The sequence below is a fragment of the Diceros bicornis genome, chromosome 22 (assembly GCF_020826845.1).
Source record: "Diceros bicornis minor isolate mBicDic1 chromosome 22, mDicBic1.mat.cur, whole genome shotgun sequence".
In the NCBI taxonomy this organism is placed as follows: domain Eukaryota; kingdom Metazoa; phylum Chordata; class Mammalia; order Perissodactyla; family Rhinocerotidae; genus Diceros; species Diceros bicornis.
Window position 1 is genome coordinate 27,538,653 of NC_080761.1, and position 23,637 is coordinate 27,562,289.

The following is a 23,637-nucleotide window of genomic DNA, read 5'->3' on the forward strand; positions in this document are numbered from 1 at the left end:
AGTTTGAGTGTGGAAAATTTGAGGTTAGATTTCAGTCTACTAAATAAAAATAAAATGATCTGTATCTTGTGATTTTTATAGGTTTAGATGAAAGGTAAAATTTATCAGAAATATAATAGCTGAGCAATACTGAGATAGAAATCCATGTCTGGGTTTGTTTTTTAATCAGCCATTTTAATTTCCTTATGACTAAAGGATTCATGGTTGTTGTTTTTTTACCATTAAAAAGTGGGCATTGTAAGTAAACATTTTCCATGTCTTCCTTAAACTAATTAAGCTTTAGACTATATTTTAGCTTATTTTTTGAAAAACCAATTCTCTGAACTAAGGCACAGCACCCAGTTGTATCTCTTACTAAATAATCATCCTAGGACTGATTGCCAATAGTGTACATATCCTCTCCATGATTATCTAATGCTGGGATACGTGGTGCTTGGGAATTTAGACCGGTTAATGATGATCCTGGACTACTACCTCATAATGAGATAAGAAGCTATGGTAACTCCTCTGAGATCAAATGGTGGGATGCTCCATTTGAGATGAAATGTTCAGGCTTACAGCGCATTAAGTGAGATAATTGGAGGGGGTGGGACTTAGAAACTCTCTATGTGAAAGAGCAGGTAAGAAACTGATATCCATTCCAGCCACTATGGGCACATGACTTCTTAGAAAAATTAATCCTTTGGGGAAGATAAAAGAAGATCCTTAGCGAAATACTTGGGATGATTTAACACCCTCCAGTTTCACCAACTAAAACAGGATTCTCATGAGAATGGGAATCTACTCTGAGGGTGGTTATCAACCGAAGAACAGGAAACCTTAGTCCACTGCTATTGCAGAAACGTTTTCAGAAACCGAAGAGGATTTTGCACTGTGTTTAGACAGGCCACCGAAATGTTAGAGGAGTGGCAGGCCTGTAGGGCAGAAAAGTGATAAAGATCAACGAAAAGATTTCCAGCCTTAGGAATTATATGTGGTCTCAAAGCCTCAGACGCTACCCTGACAGAATGCCTGCAAAGCCTAAGAGTCAAAGCTCAGGTAATGCGGAGAACTTCCTACGTTCACACACCAGATTTCTTTCTGACCACACATTAGCAGGAAGATGAAAGGACCTCTTTGTAGTGTGCCGAATGACAAGGTTCTATGGAGCATAATTTGAAAATTCAGACCTGGTTGGAGCAACTTGCTGAGAGAGTAGTTCACTACTCTAGAAACTGAGACTTCATCAGAGAGCGCAGGGACTCCCATGAGTTTTGCTGTGAGTGAAGCTTAATTTGGGTGAAGCAAGAGAGGAAGGTAACACAACTTGCTATGAGAAAATAATGTATGGGATGGTGTCACCAGTTAGGAGTTGGAGAATTAAAGCAAATACAGGTGTGACTCAGCTCTCTCAACCAAAAGTTGAATTCTACAAAAGAGAGAATCCCAGGGAATGGTGTAAGTGGGTTTCCCTCATTTGGGCAAAAGGATCTCCACACTAAGTCTGGAGTGCTAATTAGAGACCACACCAACTCCTTTGCGTCTGGTAGAGAAAGCGGCATGGTCACAAATGTGATAAAAATACGACCACGCGGCAAGAAGCAGACCTTAGTTCTTGTGTGGTAGACTCAAGGAAAAAAAAATGCATGGGCTCTGAAAGGCAGAAGAAACCCTTATTTGTTTGGAGTATGGCAAATATGCATATCTGTGGCAGATTGCAACAGTGAAGGAAATCTTCCGCGACTTCTCAGGAATTAGGATCAGAAATTCAGAAGAGGCCAGGGAGATGCTATATTTCATATCCAGGAGAAAAAAAAAGGCTCACTGGAGCTCTGACAAAGATACTGCAAGCCCTCTAAGAAAGACATGAAGAAGGACAGGGCACTTATTACCTGAAAGGGAACAGATACACAGTGTGATAAACACATGGCCTAAAACTCACGCTGCAAACTCTTTTCCAGTCACTAAAATGCCAATGCTGCCTTGTTGGAATCAAAGACAGATAGACAGTGTCCAAGCACCAAGGGTCACCTTGACGTTCATGTGATATCCAACCAAGAATCAGTGTTCCAAAAAGGACTTCAGAGAAAAGTCTCACCCAAGCCCTTAGGAAAAGAGGATGGGAAAGGGGAGAAAAGGGGTCAAAGGATGTCTAGATGTCCCGTAAATATTGTGTTTGCATTCTCCTTTCCCAAGCTCAGAGAAGGGATCAATATTGTACTTTTAGGGCAGCAAATACTTTTAAAGAGAAAAATGTAATAAAAAATCATTTTCTCCATTATTTATGATTCCCCATTGTTATTTATAATTGGTATTTGCAGTTCCACATTGCCTTCTAAGGAAGGAGAATTCATAGGATGGCCCTTTGTTTTGCAAAGTTACTGCCAGGCTTAAGTGCTCCGCTGAAGGGTTGAGAGATTTACAGGAGCCAGGGATCTGGGAAGACTGGAGATGAATGCTCACTGGCAGAATGAATGGACAGACTGGGGAGAACAAGGTAGCGCAAAGAGGTTTTGAGTGACCGTGCTCTGGCAAGTGTGATGCTAAAACTTCACCTCTTTTCCCTACAAAATCTTCAGTAAAATCTATGCCACTCACAGATACTCCAGGCACAAGTAATCAAGACTGGCTGCAGCACAGGGTTCATTTAGGGGCATTTGATAAAAAAAGGTAAACCTCAGTTTGAAAAGTAGCGAAATGGGAAGAGGAGCTGAGTCTTTTGCATGAGTTAACATGGGGCAAATCCGAGGCTCCCCTGGACATGTGATTTATATATACATTTATGTACATCTATGCAACAGCCCAAGTAGAATATCATATATGTGGACAATTAGGACTTTCTCTTAATGTAAATATCGACCAGTCATTCCATTACATGCTAATAAAACAGAAGGAAAAAGAACAATTATATCATCTTATTCATTGTCTTTATAGGTCAAGGCATATTCACTTGACTCTGAAATGGCTTTTTAATCTTTTTTAAAGACTAAAGGTCAAGACTGATATATTCAACTACCACTATAATTAAAATTGGTCTCATGGTAGAAACTATCTCCTTTCTAGAACTGTTAAAGAAAGCGATTTAAAAATAGAATACTATAATGCTTTATGATCTATAAAGCCTTTTTACATTAATTCTCATTTGATCTTCACAGCAACTTGGTGAAACAGGAAAGGCAAGCAATATTATCTCCTTTTCACAGATTAGAAAATTGAGGCTCTCTGGGATTGAGGGATCTTCTTGAGATTACATAGGTATTAACTATGAGATTGGAACCCAAGATTTATGGCTCTAAGTTCAACATCATTTCCATTTGATACAAATATAACATGAATATAAATCAAGTGGAAATATCTCAAATTGTTTTAATGAAACTGTCTTCCAAGGAGCAGCTTGTAAAATTAAAACTTGCTAAATGATTTATTAACAAGACTTACTTTCTAATAGAAAAGGGTTTAAATATGATTGATAAGCATTACTTGAAATGATTTCAAAGCGATCAAGTTACAAGGCAACAAAAGTTTTGAATGGAAAGGTAAATTTTAATCCTCAAAAAATAGTTATCCTTAAGGTATAATGATTGAATTTTCTTGTTAACACAGGTTACTCTGTTAACCTCACCAGTTAACACATTCTTAGAGAAACAGCATTTTAAAAAATTTATTTATTCACTTATTTTTTGAGAAACAGCATTTTTGTTTCCTATTGAAAGAATAGTAAATTCTTGGGCTGGCCCGGTGGCTTAGCGGTTAAAGTGTGCGCACTGCGCTACTGGCCGCCCAGGTTCGGATCCCGGGGGCACACCGACGCACCGCTTCTCCGGCCATGCTGAGGCCGCGTCCCACATACAGCAACTAGAAAGATGTGCAACTATGACATACAACTATCTACTGGGGCTTTGGGGAAAAAAAAGGAGGAGGATTGGCAATAGATGTTAGCTCAGAGCCGGTCTTCCTTAGCAAAAAAAAAAAGAGGAGGATTAGCATGGATGTTAGCTCAAGGCTGATCTTCCTCACAAAAAAAAAAAAAAAAAGAATAGTCAATTCTTTAGAGAAACCGAATGAAGAGAATATACTTAAGACTGGGAATTTCCTTTTGTGTCATTTCTCTCTTGAACTCTTAAGACTTTGCATTTTGTTTGCATTTGAGATCAAGGCAGAAATATTTCTACTTGGTGGCTTTTGTTCAGGAAAGGTGAATGTGATTGCTGACATGAGCATGTAGCCACCACCCTTATACCTGTCAGAAATGACAGCCTCCTGGTGTATATGTGTGTGTGGAAGGGGACTTCCTACAGGAAGCACTTCAACCACGAACATCAAAGGGAGGAATACTTTCACTTTGTTTTTAGTCTATATAGTCACTATAACAGAGGTTTTTTTCAAAGTGTGGTCCTGATCACTTGTTAGAATCATCTGGGCACTTGTTAGAAATGCAAAACAACAACACAGAAAAACGAAAAACAATGGAGATTCTGTACCCAGGTGTCTCATCTATGTATTGCTAATACTTTGATTTCCTCTTCAATTTGCCCAAAGCAGTCTTTTCAGAATGTTAAGTGCAACCCATTTATGGGTTATGAAATCAGTTATGTGGGTCCTGACCAGCATTTTTAAAAAATTAAGAAATCAAATAGAGTAGAAAATAATCAGATATCTTTGTACACAGTATGGATAAGTACCGTTTCATAGAACTTGATTTCAGTCATCTGTACATGAATGTGTACATGTATATACACAGTCATATATATGTGCATATATAGACATATACTCATGAATGTATGTATGTACATGAGCAATTGGGCCACAATGTAAAGATATTTCTCATTGTCGGTTGTGGCCCCAAAAACTTTGAATGCTCTGCACTAAGCAGTTACATCAGTTCCCTTCTAGTCCTTGGATCCCTTCTAAGGATCTACAGGCATCTCTTGGACCCAGGAGGCCTTGACAACACAGAAAGAAGCACTTCCACTGAAACTAAGGCTCTGAATATGACACTGCTCTTTAAGTTGTATATTCAAGTGATAATGGAAATCAACATGTAAATATGTTACTCCACGGCAATGTTGAAAAGAAGCTTAACTATGAGAAATTCAGGACAGGTTGTTCTTTTAACTCTTAAAAAAATAAAAAATGCCCAGAAAACACACCTAGCCACCTTTGCTTTTCATCTCCTCTTGAACTCGAAAGTAGCTAAAGATGAAGTTTTAATTTTACACATTAAGCGTTTAGAGCAAATAAGTTTTAGGTCTTGCAAATGTTTAACTACATGAAATCTTTTTTTGTTGTTGTTGTTGTTTTTTGGTGAGGAAGATTGTCCCTGAGCTAACATCCATGCCAGTCCTCCTCCACTTTGTATATGGGAGCTGCCACAGCATGGCTTGATGAGTAGTGTGTAGGTCCATGCCCAGGATCCGAACCCGCAAACCCTGGGCTGCCGAAGTGGAGTATGTGAACTTAACCACTATGCCACCAGGCTGGCCCCTGAAATCTTTTTTATTCATTGATAATTTTATGACATCTAGAGAAAAATTTTAAATTATTATGCTTTCAATCTGAAGTTTTGGCAATTTTGCACCACCTGAAGCTATTCTGAAATATTTATGAGAAAAAACATTTGGATAAGAAACCTGCATAAACTGAATGCATTCTGAGAACATTTGGTTTAACTTGGTGGACTGAAACCAAGACTGTTGTTTTGGACTTCCCGTGATCATTCCGCGGAGCCCACATCCCTCCACTCTCAACAGCACTCTATGAGGCTGGCATTATCAGTTCGTGACAATAAAACTAGTCTGAGACATCAACTGCATAAGCACTCAGGGCTAGAATTATCCTTCAGGAATCGGCTGGGATAGGATTTAAGCCAAGTTTACATTTTCAAATGTAAGATTTCAAATCTGCTTTTGCAGATTATTCTGAGTACTAAGACCATTTTCATTTTGTATTTAGCTGATAATCACTAAAACAGGTTTTCTCCAAGTGTGGTCCTGGATGAGTATTATCAGAATCACCTGGGCACTTATAATAAATGACATTCTTGGGCTCTTCTTCACACTGAATCAAAAGTCCTGGGCGTGGGGTCCAGCTACATGTTTAACCAATGCTCCAGAGAATGCACACCCAAGTTCGAGTAACACTGCCCTAAAACATAATCAAAATTTTTTTCTATGCCAGGGTCAGACTGCAACTACTACTTAAGGGAGAATCAGCAAGGAGGTAATGGGCATTCCTACAACGGCGCTAACTTTTTAAAGGCTGATTTTGCAAGTCCAAGTAATTGGATTTTTCTTCTCTTTCACTCTGTTGCTACCCAATCTTACGCAACCTTTAGGCAATTTTGCAACTTATATTAGCAACATAATCAGAAGATCAGCACAATTTTGATAAATCTAAAATTAACCAATTCACAACATACTAACATTTGGGATTTAAAAAATAATGTGGTGGGGGAGAAGATTAACCACTTAAAAGGTGTTTGGGGGCTATGTGTGGATTTCCATTTGTGCCTTGGAGGAAATTTTCAGTGCTGGAACTAGCTACATTACCCATATTGCAAACCTTTATACTCATAGAAGCACAGTGCCTGGTCAATAGTAATTGCTCAATAAATGTTTGAGAGAGTGAGTGATTAAAGAAAATAATCCAGACTCTAAGTACAAGAATACAAATACATAATATTCACTTTCACTCCAAAATATTCAATAAGAATGGCTCTAAAAATCCTTACCAAATTTAATGCCAGTTTTCATCCTCTAAACTTTCAATAGTCTAATAAAGGAGGACTTTTTCTGAAACCTACGATTGAGGTTTAATTTGAATCGTGACTGTCATAGTCAGCCTTTATACTGGGTGAATAAAGAAAGGGTTGTTTCAGCTACACACATTTGGGGAACATGACCAAATAGACACTTTGTAATCACTAAAAGCTTGTCTGAGATTTTTGAAAATAACAAATCACTTTCTGAATAGATAATAATATATTCACATGCCTCCCACCTTTTTTCTTCATGTATTCTTCTAGGGATATCTTTGTGCTTATATAAGCACATACAAATGTATGTTTCTATTTAAACACACACACCTACCACACACACACACACACACACACACTACCCCTTGCTTTTTCATTTAACAATATCTTTGGAGATCTTCCCATATCAAAGAGGATATAAATATAAATACTGCCTCACTCTTTTTAAGGGCTGTATAAAATTTCACTGAATGGACAAATACACCACAATTTATTTAACTATAACCCTGTTGATGGACAATTAGGGTTTTCCCAATCATTTTCTATTATAAATAACTCTACAATGGATCTAGTTGTTTATATAGCATTTCACATATGTAAGAGTATCATCAGTAGGATAAACTCTTAGAAGTATACGCTCTGGGTCAAAGGATAAGCGTATTTTCAATTTTAATAAAAATTTCCATATTGCCCCCCAATCCTGTGCCAATTTAGATTCCTATCAATGAGAGTACCTGTTTCTTCACACCTTTGCCAAGGCTTACTAACTTTCTCAACTTTGCCTGTGTAAAAGATGAAAAATCTTATCTTTTTGTAGTTTATTTTTCATTTCCTTTTCAGTGGACTGCTTATTCATATATATTCCACAGTTTTGGCTTTTTTTCTGATGGATTTATAAGTGTGGTCTATATATTAAATAAATTAGTCCTTTGAACATAATCTCTCACCACTTTATGCCAGGTTGTTGTTTCACTGTTGCATTTGTTCACTGTGGTTTTTGTCACATGGAATGTTTTCACTTTTAAGTATTTGAATATATCAACATATTCTTTGTAGCTTCTGGATTTTATATCACACTTTCCCACTCTAAGAGAATAAAGATACAACACATTTTTCCATCCAAGTGAAATTAATTTTGGTATAAATAGTAATGTATGGAACCAGTCTAATTTTCTTTTCTAAATAGTTATCTAGTCATCCCAAACATCTTTTATTGATAATCCATCATTTCTCCACTGACAGGCAATACCACTTTTATCATATACTATATTTGCATATGCATTTGGCCTACTGATGGTCTCTAGTGCATTACCGGTCTATACTGATCTCTTCATATGCCTAGACAATTCTGTTTTAATTATCATTATTTTATAATAGGTTTGAATTACTGGTAGGGCTGTTTCCGTCTCACCCCATCCTTATTTTTCTTTTTACAAAATTTTCTTCATTACTCTTGCATGTACAGTTATATAAATAGCCTTTCTTGTAAAAGAAAAAAAATCTACTGGTATTTTGATTGGGATTATATTAAAATATTTTAAGTTAACTTAGGGAGATTCAAAATGTTTGATACTGAAACTTGTTTTTCAATTATTCAAACTCCTTTTTGTGTCCCTTAGGAACTTTAAAAAGTTTTATTCAGCAGCTGGATCTTACACATACATTGTTAGTTTATTGCCTGGTATATTTTGAATTTATTATAAATAAGATCTTTGCTTCCATTATATTTTCTAACTAACGTTGTTTGTATCTAGAAAAGCTGTTGATTTCTTTGTATATTAACCGTGTACTCAGTCACCTTACTAAATTCTCTTATTATTTGTTAGTTTTTTCATTTGATTCTCTATAATTTTTATCAGGTAGAGAATCATATCATCTGCAAATTCTGACCTCTTTGCCTCCTTTCTATTTTTATATTTTATTTCCTTTTCTTGCCTAACTGCATCTTTTCTATAATTTTGAAAGCACAATTAAAAATCACATCTTCCCATCCTCAACAAAATACTAGCAAATCACATACAACAATATGTTAAAAAGATTATACACCATGATCAAGTGGGATTTATTCCAGGTATGCAGGGATGGTTTAACATTCGCAAATCAATCAACGTAATACACCACATTAATAAAATGAAGAATAAAAATCACATGATCATCTCCATAGATGCAGAGAAAGCATTTGACAAGATACAGCATCCATTTATGATAAAAACTCTGAATAAAATGGGTATAGAAGGAAAGTATCTCAACATAATAAAGACCATGTATGAGAAACCCACAGCTAATATCATCCTCAATGGTGAAAAACTGAAAGCCATCCCTCTAAGAACAGGAACCAGACAAGGATGCCCACTGTCACCACTCCTATTTAACATAGTACTGGAAGTGCTAGCCAGAGCAATCAGGCAAGAGAAAGAAATAAAAGGGATCCAAATTGGAAAGGAAGAAGTGAAACTGTCACTATTTGCAGATGACATGATTTTATATATAGAAAACCCTAAAGAATCCACCAGAAAACTTTTAGAAGTAATAAACGAATATGGTAAAGTTGCAGGATACAAAATCAACATACAAAAATCAGCTGCATTTCTATACACTAACAATGAAGTAGCAGAAAGAGAAATTAAGAATACCATCCCATTTACAATTGCAACAAAAAGAATAAAATACCTAGGAATAAACTTAACCAAAGAGGTGAAAGATCTGTACACCGAAAACTATAAAACATTGCTGAAAGAAATTGAAGAAGACACAAAGAAATGGAAAGATATTCCGTGCTCCTGGATTGGAAGAATTAACATAGTTAAGATGTCCATACTTCCTAAAGCCATCTATAGATTCAATGCAATCCCTATCAAAGTTCCAACAACATTTTTCACAGAAATAGAACAAAGAATCCTAAAATTTATATGGAACAACAAAAGACCCCGAATAGCTAAAGGAATCCTGAGAAAAAAGAACAAAGCTGGAGGTATCACACTCCCTGATTTCAAAATATACTACAAAGCTATAGTAACCAAAACAGCATGGTAGTGGCACAAAAACAGACACACAGATCAATGGAATAGAATCGAAAGCCCAGAAATAAACCCACACATCTATGGACAGCTAATCTTTGACAAAGGAGCCAAGAACATACAATGGGGAAAAGAAAGTCTCTTCAACAAATGGCGTTGGGAAAACTGGATAGCCATATGCAAAAAAATGAAAGTAGACCCTTACCTTACACCATACATAAAAATTAACTCCAAATGGATTAAAGACTTGAATGTAAGACCTGAAACTGTGAAACTTCTAGAAGAAAACATAGGCAGTACGCTCTTCGACATCGGTCTTAGCAACATCTTTTCAAACACCACGTCTGACCGGGCAAGAAAAACAATAGAAAAAATAAACAAATGGGACTACATCAAACTAAAAAGCTTCTGCACAGCATAGGAAACCATCAACAAAACGAAAAGACAACCTAACAATTGGGAGAAGATATTTGCAAACCATACTTCTGATAAGGGCTTAATCTCCAAAATATATAAAGAACTCATGCATCTCAACAACAAAAAAACTAACAACCCAATTAAAAAATGGGCAAAAGACCCGGACAGACATTTCTCCAAAGAAGATATACAGATGGCCAACAGACACATGAAAAGATGTTCAAAATCACTAACTATCAGGGAAATGCAAATCAAAACTACAATGAGATATCACCTCACGCCCGTCAGAATGGCTATAATTAACAAGACAGGAAACAACATGTGTTGGAGAGGATGTGGAGAGAAGGGAACTCTCATACACTGCTGGTGGGAGTGCAAATTGGTGCAGCCACTATAGAAAACAGTATGGAGATTCCTCAAAAAATCAAGGATAGAACTACCATATGATCCAGCTATTCCACTGTTGGGTATTTATCCAAAGAACTTGAAAGCACCAATTTGTAGAGGTACATGCACCCCTGTGTTCATTGCAGCGTTATTCACAATAGCCAAGACTTGGAAGCAACCTAAGTGCCCATCAAGGGACGAATGGATAAAGAAGATGTGGTATATATACACAATGGAATACTACTCAGCCATAAGAAACGATGAAATCCAGTCATTTGTGACAACATGGATGGACATTGAGGGTATAATGCAAAGTGAAATAAGTCAGAGGGAGAAGGTCAAATACCGTATGATTTCCTTCATTAAGTAGTAGATAATAACAACAATAAACAAACACATAGGGACAGAGATTGGATTGGTGGTGACCAGTGGGGAAGGGGGGAGGGAGGAGGGTGAAAGGGATAATTCAGCACGTGTGTGTGGTGATGGGTTGTAGTTAGTATTTTGGTGGTGAACATGATGTAATCTATGCAGAAATAGAAGTACAATGATGTACACCAGAAATAGAAGTACAATGATGTACACCTGAAATTTTTACAATGTCATAAACCAATGTTAATGCAATAAACAAAATTAAAAAAAATAAAAAAATAAATTAAAAAAATAAAATAAAAAAATAAAAATCACATCTTCCTTTCTTACAAGGCAGATGGGAAAGTTACTAAAATTTATAGTAAGTAAATTCAAAACAAATGTGTAAAATTATTTCTAACAATGTGTAGTTAGATTATAAAACTCCTAGCCCATGAAATTTATTGCCACCAACAATTATAATCGAACACAACAGCTAGATTTTAAAAGAAAACAGATAATTCTGTGGCTAATAAACACAAGCAGTTATGCATGCTGAGCAAGTGGTAATCAAATCACATGCTTTTGGGGGATGAACTGATAAACATGGGGACATGGAGAAACTCCTTCTCATTGGAGACTCGACAATTGGTCATAGGCATTGTGTTGTATTTTCCCTCATTAAATTAAAAGACATGCGCCAGTGGAAGAGGCAGTATTAAAATTTTATTGGTCTGATATTGACTTATAAGTAACTCACTGACTATAGTGTATTTTAATTTGCCTCCAATACATTTCATATTTTATCTGGATTACCTAGTCTCCCTGAGTGAAACTTAAGTGATTTTTTCCTTCAAAATCTATAGTAGTTTCAAGCTAGTAAATTAATTTTAAATTTGATTTACAAATAAAAGAATCAAGCAAAAGTTACACGAGAGGTCACCTGGAATAGCTTACTTCCATATTTATAAGTAGAATTTACAAACAACATTAAACTTTCCTAACCTAGATTTCGTATGAAATAGAATCTAGCCATTTCTAGCATGTTATAACACACCTGTATTCTGAAATGCTGTTTCAGTATGAAATCCTAAAAAATAAAGTTACTCATTATTGGATTTTGCTATAGAAATTCAGGGGAATCCGTCGGCTCTGCTCAGGAGAGGCTGAAGGCCTCCGTCATTCTGTTTGTCTTAACCTTCTAGTTTATCAAGATTTCTAGGAGTGGAATGTCTTACAGCCTTAACCGTAAAATTACTGCCTCTACACCTTATCAGCTTCAAGGCTGGAGCAGTGTGGAACTGACTGACAGCTGAAGGGAATATAGATGAAGCAATGGAGACTACAAGTCACTCAGAGTCCCATTTTATTAAGTGCTTTGAGAATGAGGTCCCAGAACCTTCAGTCAATTTAGGATTTAGTGCAGGAAGCTGAAGGTTCGTGGTATTCTCTCTGAGGAGATTCATTGGAGGGCTTAGGTTGGCCTAGGGACAACGGGACACAGGAAAACAGAAAATGCTGATCATCATGAACATACATGCTTCTGCCAAAATAAGTGGAGCAAGTTTTGTTTGTTTTTTTTTTTTTTTGTATCATTGAAGCTAATTGGAAGACTAAGAAAATTACTTAAAATAGAAATAATTATTTCTGTAATATATAAAATATAAAATAACCGTTATTTACGTATAATTTATGCACACTTGTAACTTAAAAAAATTTTCTTCCAAGTATATCTTTACATATGATAATTAAACAGAAGTTTTCATCTCATGTGACTATGTCGCTTTTATCTCTCTATATAGCCATAACCCGTAATCCAATACTATTTTAACTGTTTCTTTTGCCTTTGGTAAGATAGATGGGCAGTTCAGTTCCTTATAATATAGTCACTTCCCATAAATATAAGGAAGCCCTTCAAGTACTGATATGAAAAAAATCTCTGAGACATACTGTTAGGTGAAAAAAAAGCAAGATGCAGTATTTTTGTTACCACTCGTATAAAAAATATGGTAATGAGAGGAAGAGAAAGAGACATTCTGCTTGTATATTCATAGAATCTCTCTAGAATGATACTCAAAGAACTTGATAACACTGGTTGCCTTGAAGGAAAAGAACTGAGGAACAGGGGTGAGGAGACTGCATTATGCACTTTCTTATATTTTTTGAATTGTGCAACTCAAGAATGTATAACTAATTTGTATAAATAAATTAATAAAAAATTTAAAACAAAACAAATGGTCATTGGTACCACTGCAGCAAAAGAAGAAGAAGGCAAATTGTTTTACGGCATGCTAAACATATTTATCTTCTTAAAAAAGGCATTCCCTACACCAAATCCATAAATATGTAAACCCAAGGATAAATAAATAAAAGTATCTGCAATTCTTAAATGAATTCTTAGCTTTCTATAAATTATATAAGCTAGGCTAAACTTCCACTTATATAGCAGCAGATGGACATTCAAATTTTCCTCCACATAATTGAAAGAAATTAAATATTTCACTTTAATCAAAAGTGGCAGAGAAATGAACAAAATTAATTTCAACATTTTCCTTGTGCCCTTTGGTGGGATCTAATTTTAGCAAGAGCCATTTAACATATATAATTACTAAATGTGTATAGAGAGAGGTATAAAAATTAGCATTCGTATCACAGTCTCAAAAATGATTAATGCAATCTTATTTAGTTATCAAGAAGGAAAAAAAACTCCATAAATAACCATCTGATTATAAGAATACAAATGTTATTTTATGGAGGAGTGAGTAAATAAAGCTTCTTAAAGCAAATTGCTAATTATTGTATAATCTGGTATAAGACAAACTATGTTGTGATGAACACAAAAATATCGCTAACTACTAGCACAAACTTTTGATCCTCAAATGCAAACTGTGTTCAGGTTCCAAAATTCTATAAATGATATGGTTATACAGAAAAATAATGAAGAAAAATAAATTAGAGTTTCAAATGAATAAAGACATACAAGGAAACATTATAGAAATGCAGTTGAAAGATCAGAGTATAATGAGTTCAGAGTTATGACTGCAGCAAACTCTTTTACCTTAATGTTCTTGTGCTACTGAAATATTAACAATAAATAGATCCCTAGCATTATTTTAATGAAATGTAAAACATTTATTCAAGTAGTAACTTAGCTGAACTCATATCCAGTGATGTTCCAATAAAAATATTACATAATCTTGCTGAAAATTCTGATTTAATACTATAAGTAGGAAATGCCTTTTAAATGTGTGTGTATTTATATTTATATAAGTAAAAACACATACATACATATATATATATAATTTATATCCACATGGACTCCACTGACCAAATAAAAGAATACAGTAAATAAAAGAAGAAATAGTATGTTGACCAAATCTGAATATTGGCAGTTTGTACCATAATATAGTCATCAAATATAATTTAATTTGTTCCCATTAATCTTTTGAAAAATTCTCATATTTCTATGTACCTTGAAAATTGAAAATTTTTACAATGCACAAGCAAAAATGAAATAATAAAACATCTCTTATCATTTAAAGTTATAAAACTAAAGAAAAATCATATGCTCAAACAAAAATTCTCCATTAATGCTTCAGAGATCCTTCTAGTATAAGAAAGACAGTTTTATACTGAATATTAGACTAGGTAAGAAAATATTTCAAGTGCTAATCATTTATTTTTCTTAGCAGTGGCTTCAATGCCAAATCATTATCTTTTTTCATTGGCCTGTCTTGAGAAACTGGTTTGCACAGTGGAGTAAACTTTTCTTTGTGGCAGGAAATTATTCCTAATAAATTTAAATGAAAGTATTTCTGTACAGACGCAGGTCAAATGTAAGAGAGAGCCAGGGAAATTATTCTGAGAACTGGAGCGGAAAATCTCGCTATCCAGGAACTGAGTAAAGGTATTAGGTTTGTGTTATTCCCAAACACTCATACTTCACTAGTTTCACATCAACTGAATTAACTGACTATACATTCTACTTATTATTCCTCTTAAGGAATGGCCCAATTGACCATCTGCCAGTCAGAAATTTTTGGCCACAGTATAGGCTACTCCTACACAGTCCGTTGCATCAGGCATGTTACAGGTGATAGGAGAGCCAGAAAAACTGAACTTATACAGCACGGTCTGGTTCAATGTTTGGAAGGAAACAGCTTGAGTCTTGATCAAGTTTTTAAAGATTGTGCTCATACACATTCTTTGCATGGTTCTACAAACATGAAAATAAGCAAATTCCCATTAATGACACGGCACCTACCAAAAAATCTTGAGTTCTAGGAGTCTAAGCAACCAAAAAGCTACCAATTTTCTAACATTTGGCAAGAGGAAAATGTTGGTAGGAAATCTTAAATAGGTTTCATGGCACATAAACTTTGTTAACTATTAAAGTAACAGATGTGAAACTGTAAACTGAGAATCACCATTTCACTGTGAATGAAGCAGATGAGAAGATCTTCAGCATGACTGAGAGGGGGATCCAAATCAAATATATATTTTGGTAATAAATGCAAGATAAAACAGTAAATACTAGGGCCAGCCCCTTGGCTTAGCGGTTAACTGCACGTGCTCCGCTACTGGCGGCCCAGGTTCGAATCCCGGGCACGTACCGACGCACCGCTTCTCCGGCCATGCTGAGGCCACGTCCCACATACAGCAACTAGAAGGATGTGCAGCTATGACATTCAACTATCTACTGGGGCTTTGGGGGAAAAAAAGGAGGAGGATTGGCAATAGATGTTAGCTCAGAGCCAGTCTTCCTCAGCAAAAAGAGGAGGATTAGCATGGATGTTAGCTCAGGGATGATCTTCCTCACAAAAACAAAAAACAAAACAGTAAATACGCTAGCAGATGTATATTAGGTAATATACATCTATTATATGCCATTATCATATGTGCTTTGATGAGGGCGCCTTATGAGTTTTGCATGCAAAAGTTATTTTTTTAACTTTTATACTCCTTCTGTTAAAAAGGAAATTCTCTTGTAAAAAAGAAAAGAGACAAACAAAAAGGCCATCCTTAACAACAGAATCTTAAATATTAATGCTTTTTTAAAAGTGTAAATTAATATGTACAATTGATACTATGAATTGGTGGTTGGTTTTTAAAATATTTTTCTATTATTCCCAGTTGTTATACTTCAGTTAAGTGATAAATTTACCAATTAATATAATAAAAATCACACATAAAATTTGCATAATGGATAACTTAAGGAGAAATGCCACTTTTCATACTCTATATAGAAAACCAAAGTACGTCCTTTACCAAAAAAAAAAAAAAATCAAACTATAAAATTTACCCTGTTAATGTTTGCAATTGTATTTACATGAACTGGAAAATCAATTAAGTTAACTCAGTGATAGAACCAGGAAATTCAGTAAACCCATATTCAGTTGATAAGGATGTTTAACAGGCAGCCAGAAATCACTGTGAAGGCAAGGAGAAATGCCCGGAGAAGGTGAAGTAGGAGAGGGATGGGGGACAGAGGGACGGTATGCCAGCATGAGAGAGGGTGGATACTACGGAAGTGGGAAAAGACTCTTTCTCCCTGTTTTTCAGTTTTCCTAGGGCCTTGGTAAGTGGCAAGTACTTCCCTTTCTGCTGAGAATGACTTTCTGGGGCCCTTCTCAGGAACACTATAAACCACTGGCACCTATTCTACCTCTTTTCTTTTTATGGTAAAGGAACAGTTATTTTTACATCTAGAACATTTTACAATTCCTTTGTAAATATTATGATTTTAAAGCTCGGAGGAAATCAGGAAATCGTTTAGTCTAACTAACCCATTATTTTATTAATAGGAGAACTGAGGTCCAGAGAGGTTATGATTTAGTTTCTAATCTACATAAATACACTGGTGTGACTAAAAGGTTTAGAAATGCTATATTTAACATTATTAAAAGCAAGAGACAGATACATGTAAGAAATGCTTCAAAAAGAAAAAAATTACAAAAAAGGAACTCTCCACTCAGAACTGCTAGTGATCTGTTCTGATGTTAGTAAGAAGTAGTGAACTAAAAATAAAGGGCTTAAAAAACGGATTAGGGGAAAGGCATGAAAGTATGAACATGTAATCATTACAAACAGAAAAAGTAGATTCAAAGTACTTACCAAGTACATATTATTATCTTCAAGAAAACCCATAAAATGAGAAATGTAAAGCCCCTCAATATTATTATTTTCTACCAAATTTGTTTCTACTTCTACTTCATTATAAGAACAAACTATATGGTAGGATGATGGAAAAGGGGCGCATGCACTTAATTCACATCCCCAGCCTCCTTTTATATGAAACATCTAGATAACCAATCCCATTGCTACTTTAGCTAGGTACTTCTAAATGATTATTCCTTATACGCTTAGTTGAGGTGAAAATGGAAAGCTCATGTTACAGAGTTTGATAATATCAAATTCTACACAGCTTTCTACGACTATTCTATGACATTTCAATATATTAAAATATCTTGTGTCAAAACAAATGTATTTATTACATTTTAAAATCTTGAAAACTCAAAAATGTAGGTGTGTTCCTAAGATATTACGCTCATAGCTATGGTCAGAGCCAATACAAATATTTTTCATTGGAATTACCTAGATCAGTGCTCGCCAAGGTGTCTCTCTGGTGGAATGCAAAATGACTGTACACATGGCACATGGGTAAACATTTTTAATTTTATATTTAAGTATGGATTTTAATACACATTAGAAAAAATTACACTTGGCTTTCTATTTTAAGAGTGAATCAACTAAAAAAATACATTAGGTAAATCATAGTACAGGTGGCACGTAAATATGGCTGAACTTGAATGTCTAAGTTTTGGGAAATGCTGCCCTACATAAAGCTTAACTTCTCTGGTGATTAGCTAACATAAATATTACTCGTGACAGACGTGAAAATTCCAAACTAAAGTATATTTTACTCTCTATATTACTTCTTGATTTTTATCTCTTAAAAAACCAGTGTAAATCAGCATACTATACAAGTAAGTTCTTTCAGTAGAAATTTCAAGTATTTTACTGAACATCACTGAAGAAAGCCAATTAAAATCACCATTAATGAGTAAGAATCACCTCTCTTACTTCACATTATTAATAAAAACTTCCTACTTCATGTAATTGTGGAGCACATATCAGTACCGTTCTGCATAATATGACATGTACTACACTCTGGATAATACCACAGCACTAACACTGCTCAATACATTCTTGCCCCAACCCAGTCTGTTGCTCAGTCTTGTTTTTTCCCTCTATGGAGGAAAATGTACAATAGAAGCTACCAAGAAGCTAAATTAAACAAATAAAAATTCAAATACTTACTGTCGCTGGGGAGGCCCGAGTGGTATGTGTCACTGAGTGACCAGAATTCTCCATTGAATTGCCGATCAGATAGGTTCCTCCAGAGCTGCTGATGAGTTGTCCTCCTGTGACGCCCATCTGAATCCCACCAGTGCCCACCATACTGTGGGACGAGACCACGGTAGTCACCTGTGCAGAACTCCCTTGAGTATCAAAGTAATTCCCTCCAGTGTTTTGGCTGTACATCTGCGTTTCTGTGTAAGGATAAGTTGTTGTTCGGCTTTAGAAGAAGAAGAAAAAAGGAAGACATTTACTAGCTTATTTATGTCATCTCAATTAAATTTTTTGTGAGTGTGAGGAAGATCAGCCCTGAGCTAACATCTGATACCAATCCTCCCTTTTTTTTTTTTTTTTTGCTGAGGAAGATTGGGCCTGAGCTAACATCCATGCCCATCTTCCTCTACTTTATATGGGACGCCGCCACATAATGGCTCAATAAGCAGTGCGTCGGTGCATGCCCAGGATCCGAATTGGCGAACCCCAGGCTGCTGCAGCGGAGTGTGCGCACTTAACCGCTTGTGCCACCGGGCCAGTTCTTTAATTAATTTTTATAGCGTGAATATATGTTTAAAATATATCAGTTAGCTTAGCCTTTAGAACATGGTGAGTTTTGTATTTTGCATGAAACTTCTTTCCCAGAAATAGTTGGGTTTACTTTCCAAATTAAAGGTACATTCCTTTCATAAGTACCTCAACACTTCCCTGTGCTTTAGAGATTTTGCCCTCTACTGGTGCCTACCTCCAGTATATAAATAATCTCAGGTCTCTTCCTTCTAAGAAATCTGAGTGACTTCTTCAATTTCCTATAAAACTTCCTGCAAATTCCAGTTTTAGAAAAGCTGGGATCAGGAATGATTGGGGGCTGACAAGTCAATCCCCCATGCTACTTCACATGCCTGGGTGACCTGCAATAAACTTCCATGCCTAAAGTAGTTTGCACAGATCTCTTTCTTGTCATCATAAGGATCTTGAGCAAACAGTTCACTCACCTTGGACCCTAAATCCCTATCTATATCTCTGTCTCTTCCTCTACACGCAAGCTTCTTCTTGATGAGATGACTATGCCACCTCTTCATGTGCTCAATTTCCACTTCCCAACAACTGCAGTCAAGCTTCTGCCCTTAGCCTTTCATTGAAATTGCTTTTAATAAGGTCACTTGTGACCAAATCTAAATACCAAGCTAAAAGGCTGCTGTCAGTCCTTATCTTTTTTGACCCATCTGCAGTATAACATTGCTGATCACTCCATGTTGTCCTTTCCCTCCTTTTTCTCTTCTGGTTAAGCTTATTTGATTTATTTTTCATATTCAATTGACTATAACATACATTTTAACATGACTTTTGCTTTTATTTTATTTATTTTTGGTGAGGAAGATTAACCCTGAGCTAACAACCGCTGCCAATCCTCCTCTTTTTGCTGAGGAAGATTGGCCTTGGGCTAACATCCATGCCCACCTTCCTCTACTTTATATGGGATGCCGCCTCAGCATGGCTTGACAAGTGGTGCGTTGGTCTGCGCCTGGATTCAAACCTGCGAACTCCGGGCTGCCGGAGCGTAGCACACAAACTTAACCGCTACTCCACCAGGCTGGCCCCTGCTTTTACTTTTTATTTTGAAATAATTATAAGCTCACAAGAAGTTGCAAAAATAGGACAGAGAGGTATAAAATATTTTTATTTTAAAAATGTAAATATCAAATTAAAATTCCCAGGTCTTTTGTTATTCTCTTCAATCCCACATCCCACAGCTAGCCACTAATAACAATTTGGCGTGCAAGTTTTCAGATATTTTCTATGTATATATAAGTTCTGTCTTAACCTCTCTTGTTCCTTAGTTTCTATGGCATTTCTCTTCCACTCTTTTCTTTTTTCACCACTACCTTTCAAGAACCTTTTGGAGGCTCCATTTCTCTGGCACTTTGAATACTGGTCTTTTGTGAGGTCTCCATTTTTAGCTCTCATTTTTATTCAGACCACACACCTTTACCATATGCTATATAACCATATACATGCTCATAGTAAACAACCTTACATAAGTTGATATCTCCACTCTCTTTACTTTCTTGTTATACATTAAGAATCTTAAATCTGGGGGTCAGCCCAGTGGCATAGTGGTTAAGTTCGCGCACTCCACTTCGGCAGCCCAGGGTTCGCGGGTTCGGATCCCGGGGCACACTGCTCATCGAGCCATGCTGTGGCAGCATCCCACATAAAAAAAATAAAGGAAGGGGCCGGCCCCGTGGTGCAAGCAGTTAAGTGCGCGTGCTCCGCTGTGGCGGCCCAGGGTTCGCCGGTTCAGATCCCAGGTGCGCACTGACGCACCACTTGTCAAGCCATGTTGTGGCGGCATCCCATATAAAGTGGAGGAAGATGGCCATGGATGTTAGCCCAGGGCCAGTCTTCCTCAGCAAAAAGAGAAGGATTGGCAGATGTTAGCTCAGGGCCGATCTTTCTCACCAAAAAAAAAAAAAAAAAAAACAGAGGAAGACTGGCACAGGTGTTAGCTCAGTCACGAACTTCCTCAAGGAAAAAGAGGAGGATTGGCAATGGATGTTAGCTCAGGGCCAATCTTCCTCACCAAAAAAAAAAAAGAAAGAAAGAAAAAAAAAGAATCTTAAATCTGAGTTTCTAACAGCCACCTGGTTATCTCTACTAGGAAACCCCATGATATACGAGAAGTTCCATATGTAAAATTTAACGTATAACTAAAAAGAAATTCCTCATCTCTCTTGTTCTTTTTCTTATATTCCCCCTCTCAGCAGAGGGCAGCACCACCATCCTCAGCTTTGGAAATTATTGCTACGTCCTACTAATTTTACCTTCTAAATAATTCTCCAATTCTCCTTTCCATTCTTGTACTCACTGCATTAACTCATAATATTCTCCATTACAACTGTGTTCTAATTGGTTTTCATTCCTCTAATCCGGCTCTCTTCCAATCTATCTTCAACTTTGCTATCAGGGAAATTTTTCTAAAATGTAAATATGAAAATAAAACTTTTCTTTAAAAATCTTTCCATGATTCTTTCTTGCCTTCAGAAGGAATTCAAAATCCTTGACCTTCCTTACGAGAATCAGCAGAGCCAGTGCCTATGTAATCTCTGGATTTGGTACTAGCCCTGTCCTCGAATGCTTTCTTCTCTCACACCACACTATTTTGCTAGTCCCCCCAAAGTGCCATTTTCTCTTGCCTTCCTGCTTTGTTGCATAGGGGTTCCTCTGCGTGGAAGCCTTTATATTTTTCTTCAACTCCCTTCCTTTGTCCTCATTATCCATAAACTCTCAGCTCAAGCATCACTTTATTTCAGAATTATTTTTCGGCAGCCCTTGCCCTCCGTGGCCACTCTCCACAGGGCTGTTAGGTATTGCTCTCTGTACTATCCTAACACGCTGTATATACTTGAAATATAGCTCTCAATACATTTAGTGTTGATTTCCGCATGTCTTCGTACTCCCATGAAATTATATTTTATTCCCATCCATACCCTCAACATTTACAGTTGCTAGTACATAGTGGGCACACTAGTCCACAGATAAAAATATAAGTATATTTAAAATATATTTGATATAATAGCCACCTACATAAATTTCTAAAACAAAAATTTTTTTGTTTTGTTAAAATATGAGAAATTATACTAAACTATTCATAGATTTTTCTGTATCATTTTAAAAGACATCATTTTAACTTATTACAAATTACATTTGTAATATAATTTATAATGTAAATTTTAGTAAAATAATAACAGTGCACTGAAAGTATTCCACACTGGGTAAAGTTACTGCTTTCCAGAAAGTCACCGCCAATTCAGGTATAAATTTTACTTTGGAGTGATGATAGAAACAACTCCACAGAGAACATTTTTTTATAGAGAGAAAAATGCCCTTTAAAATACATATACGGTTCTTCTCATCATTGCTGAATTTCCCAATTGCAAATCTCATTTATATATTTCTTTCACTACATATTTATTTAATAAAACAAAAGTCATGTTGATTTCAAATTTAAGCAAAAAGAGAAATGAAGTCATATTAATTTATGTCCACTAAATATGACAGTGACTCTATTTAACTGTAGTTAAAATAACACAATCTGATGTTGATATTTCAATATAGCCAAATAAGGTATACAAACAGATATAAGACAATAAATATTTTGACAGAGGCAAGACATAGTGCTGGCTTTCATTTCATAGTCCTAGCAAAATGCTTAAGCATGCTTCCTAGTAGTAAGTTAATTACAAAATATATAATAACAACTAATTATAGCTAATATTTACTGATCATTTACTATGCAACAGGCACTATTCTATGTGCTTTGCAGGTATTAACTCATTTAATCTTCATTACAACTCTATGAGACAGGTACTATTATAATTCCTATTTCACAGATAAGGTGAATAACTGAAGTTTGGATAGGTTGTCCAAAGCACACAGCTGGTAAATACTGCATTTGCAATCTGCACTTAGCCCATACTCTCAACCATTTTGTCATATAAAAAGAACTTAACTTTTTAATGTATGTCAATGATGTTTGTGAACGACTACTGGGGAACAGCACCGACAGGTGGTACAGGGACCATATGAACTTTCTGTCGCTATTTGGGATTTCCTTACACCTTAGCTCCCTGTTTACTGGCACCACACTACTCTCCTCTCTTACTCAGAATGGGATCTGCAGGTGTACTCACAATGGTAAAGAAAGAGAGAGAGAAAAGGCAGGACTATTTTGGAGGATACTTGACACCACGTACTTGGATTTTAGAAGTTCTATGATCATGGAAGTTACTACTCTATCATAAGAGAAACATCCTAAGGGATTTAAATCACTCTATCTTTTGGGCATGACTCCTTTATATAATTAGTTCTCAGCAAATAACAGTAATGCAAACAAATGCATCGTAGATGTACAAAATCTGTATCTATAGCCTTCAAGTCAGTATGAAAATATGGCAGCAAAAAGCAACCTACTTTGATTTTCTTACTTCCCTCTAGTTGGAGATGATTCATGAGGTAGAAAATGAGCAAACACCAGGAGGAGGGTGCAAGTCACTAAAGAGTATGCCTAATTCATAAACTATCCTCATTACTCGATCATGATCCATGGGACAGAGGAGAAGGCTTGTCTACTGCATAAACACACACTGGGGTGAAGACTGGCAATTTCTAGGAGGAAAAAGACATAATTTTACCAGGAAATGAAGTGTTATGAATTGTTTCTGATTTTGTCTCTGACAAGTGTACACTTGCAATGGGAAACAGAGATTAAACATTGGATTGGGTAATAGAGGCAGACCATAATATCCTTAGTCATTGTTCTTTAAAGGTAAGAAGACAAGCATTAACCCATTTATTGGAGTCCTGTCTGGAGCCAGG

The 23,637-nt window shown here is 36.0% G+C and overlaps 1 protein-coding gene across 5 annotated transcripts in view; it reads right to left on the minus strand.

Moving 5' to 3' along the window:
• The window catches only part of RFX3 (regulatory factor X3), a 275,918-nt gene that overhangs the window by 84,686 nt on the left and 167,595 nt on the right, over nt 1-23,637 (minus strand). For all 5 annotated transcript variants that reach the window (XM_058565741.1, XM_058565742.1, XM_058565740.1 and 2 more), the window contains one exon: nt 18,226-18,484. In XM_058565741.1, coding sequence (XP_058421724.1) covers nt 18,226-18,484 — 259 coding nt within the window. The remainder of the gene's footprint in view (nt 1-18,225; nt 18,485-23,637) is intronic.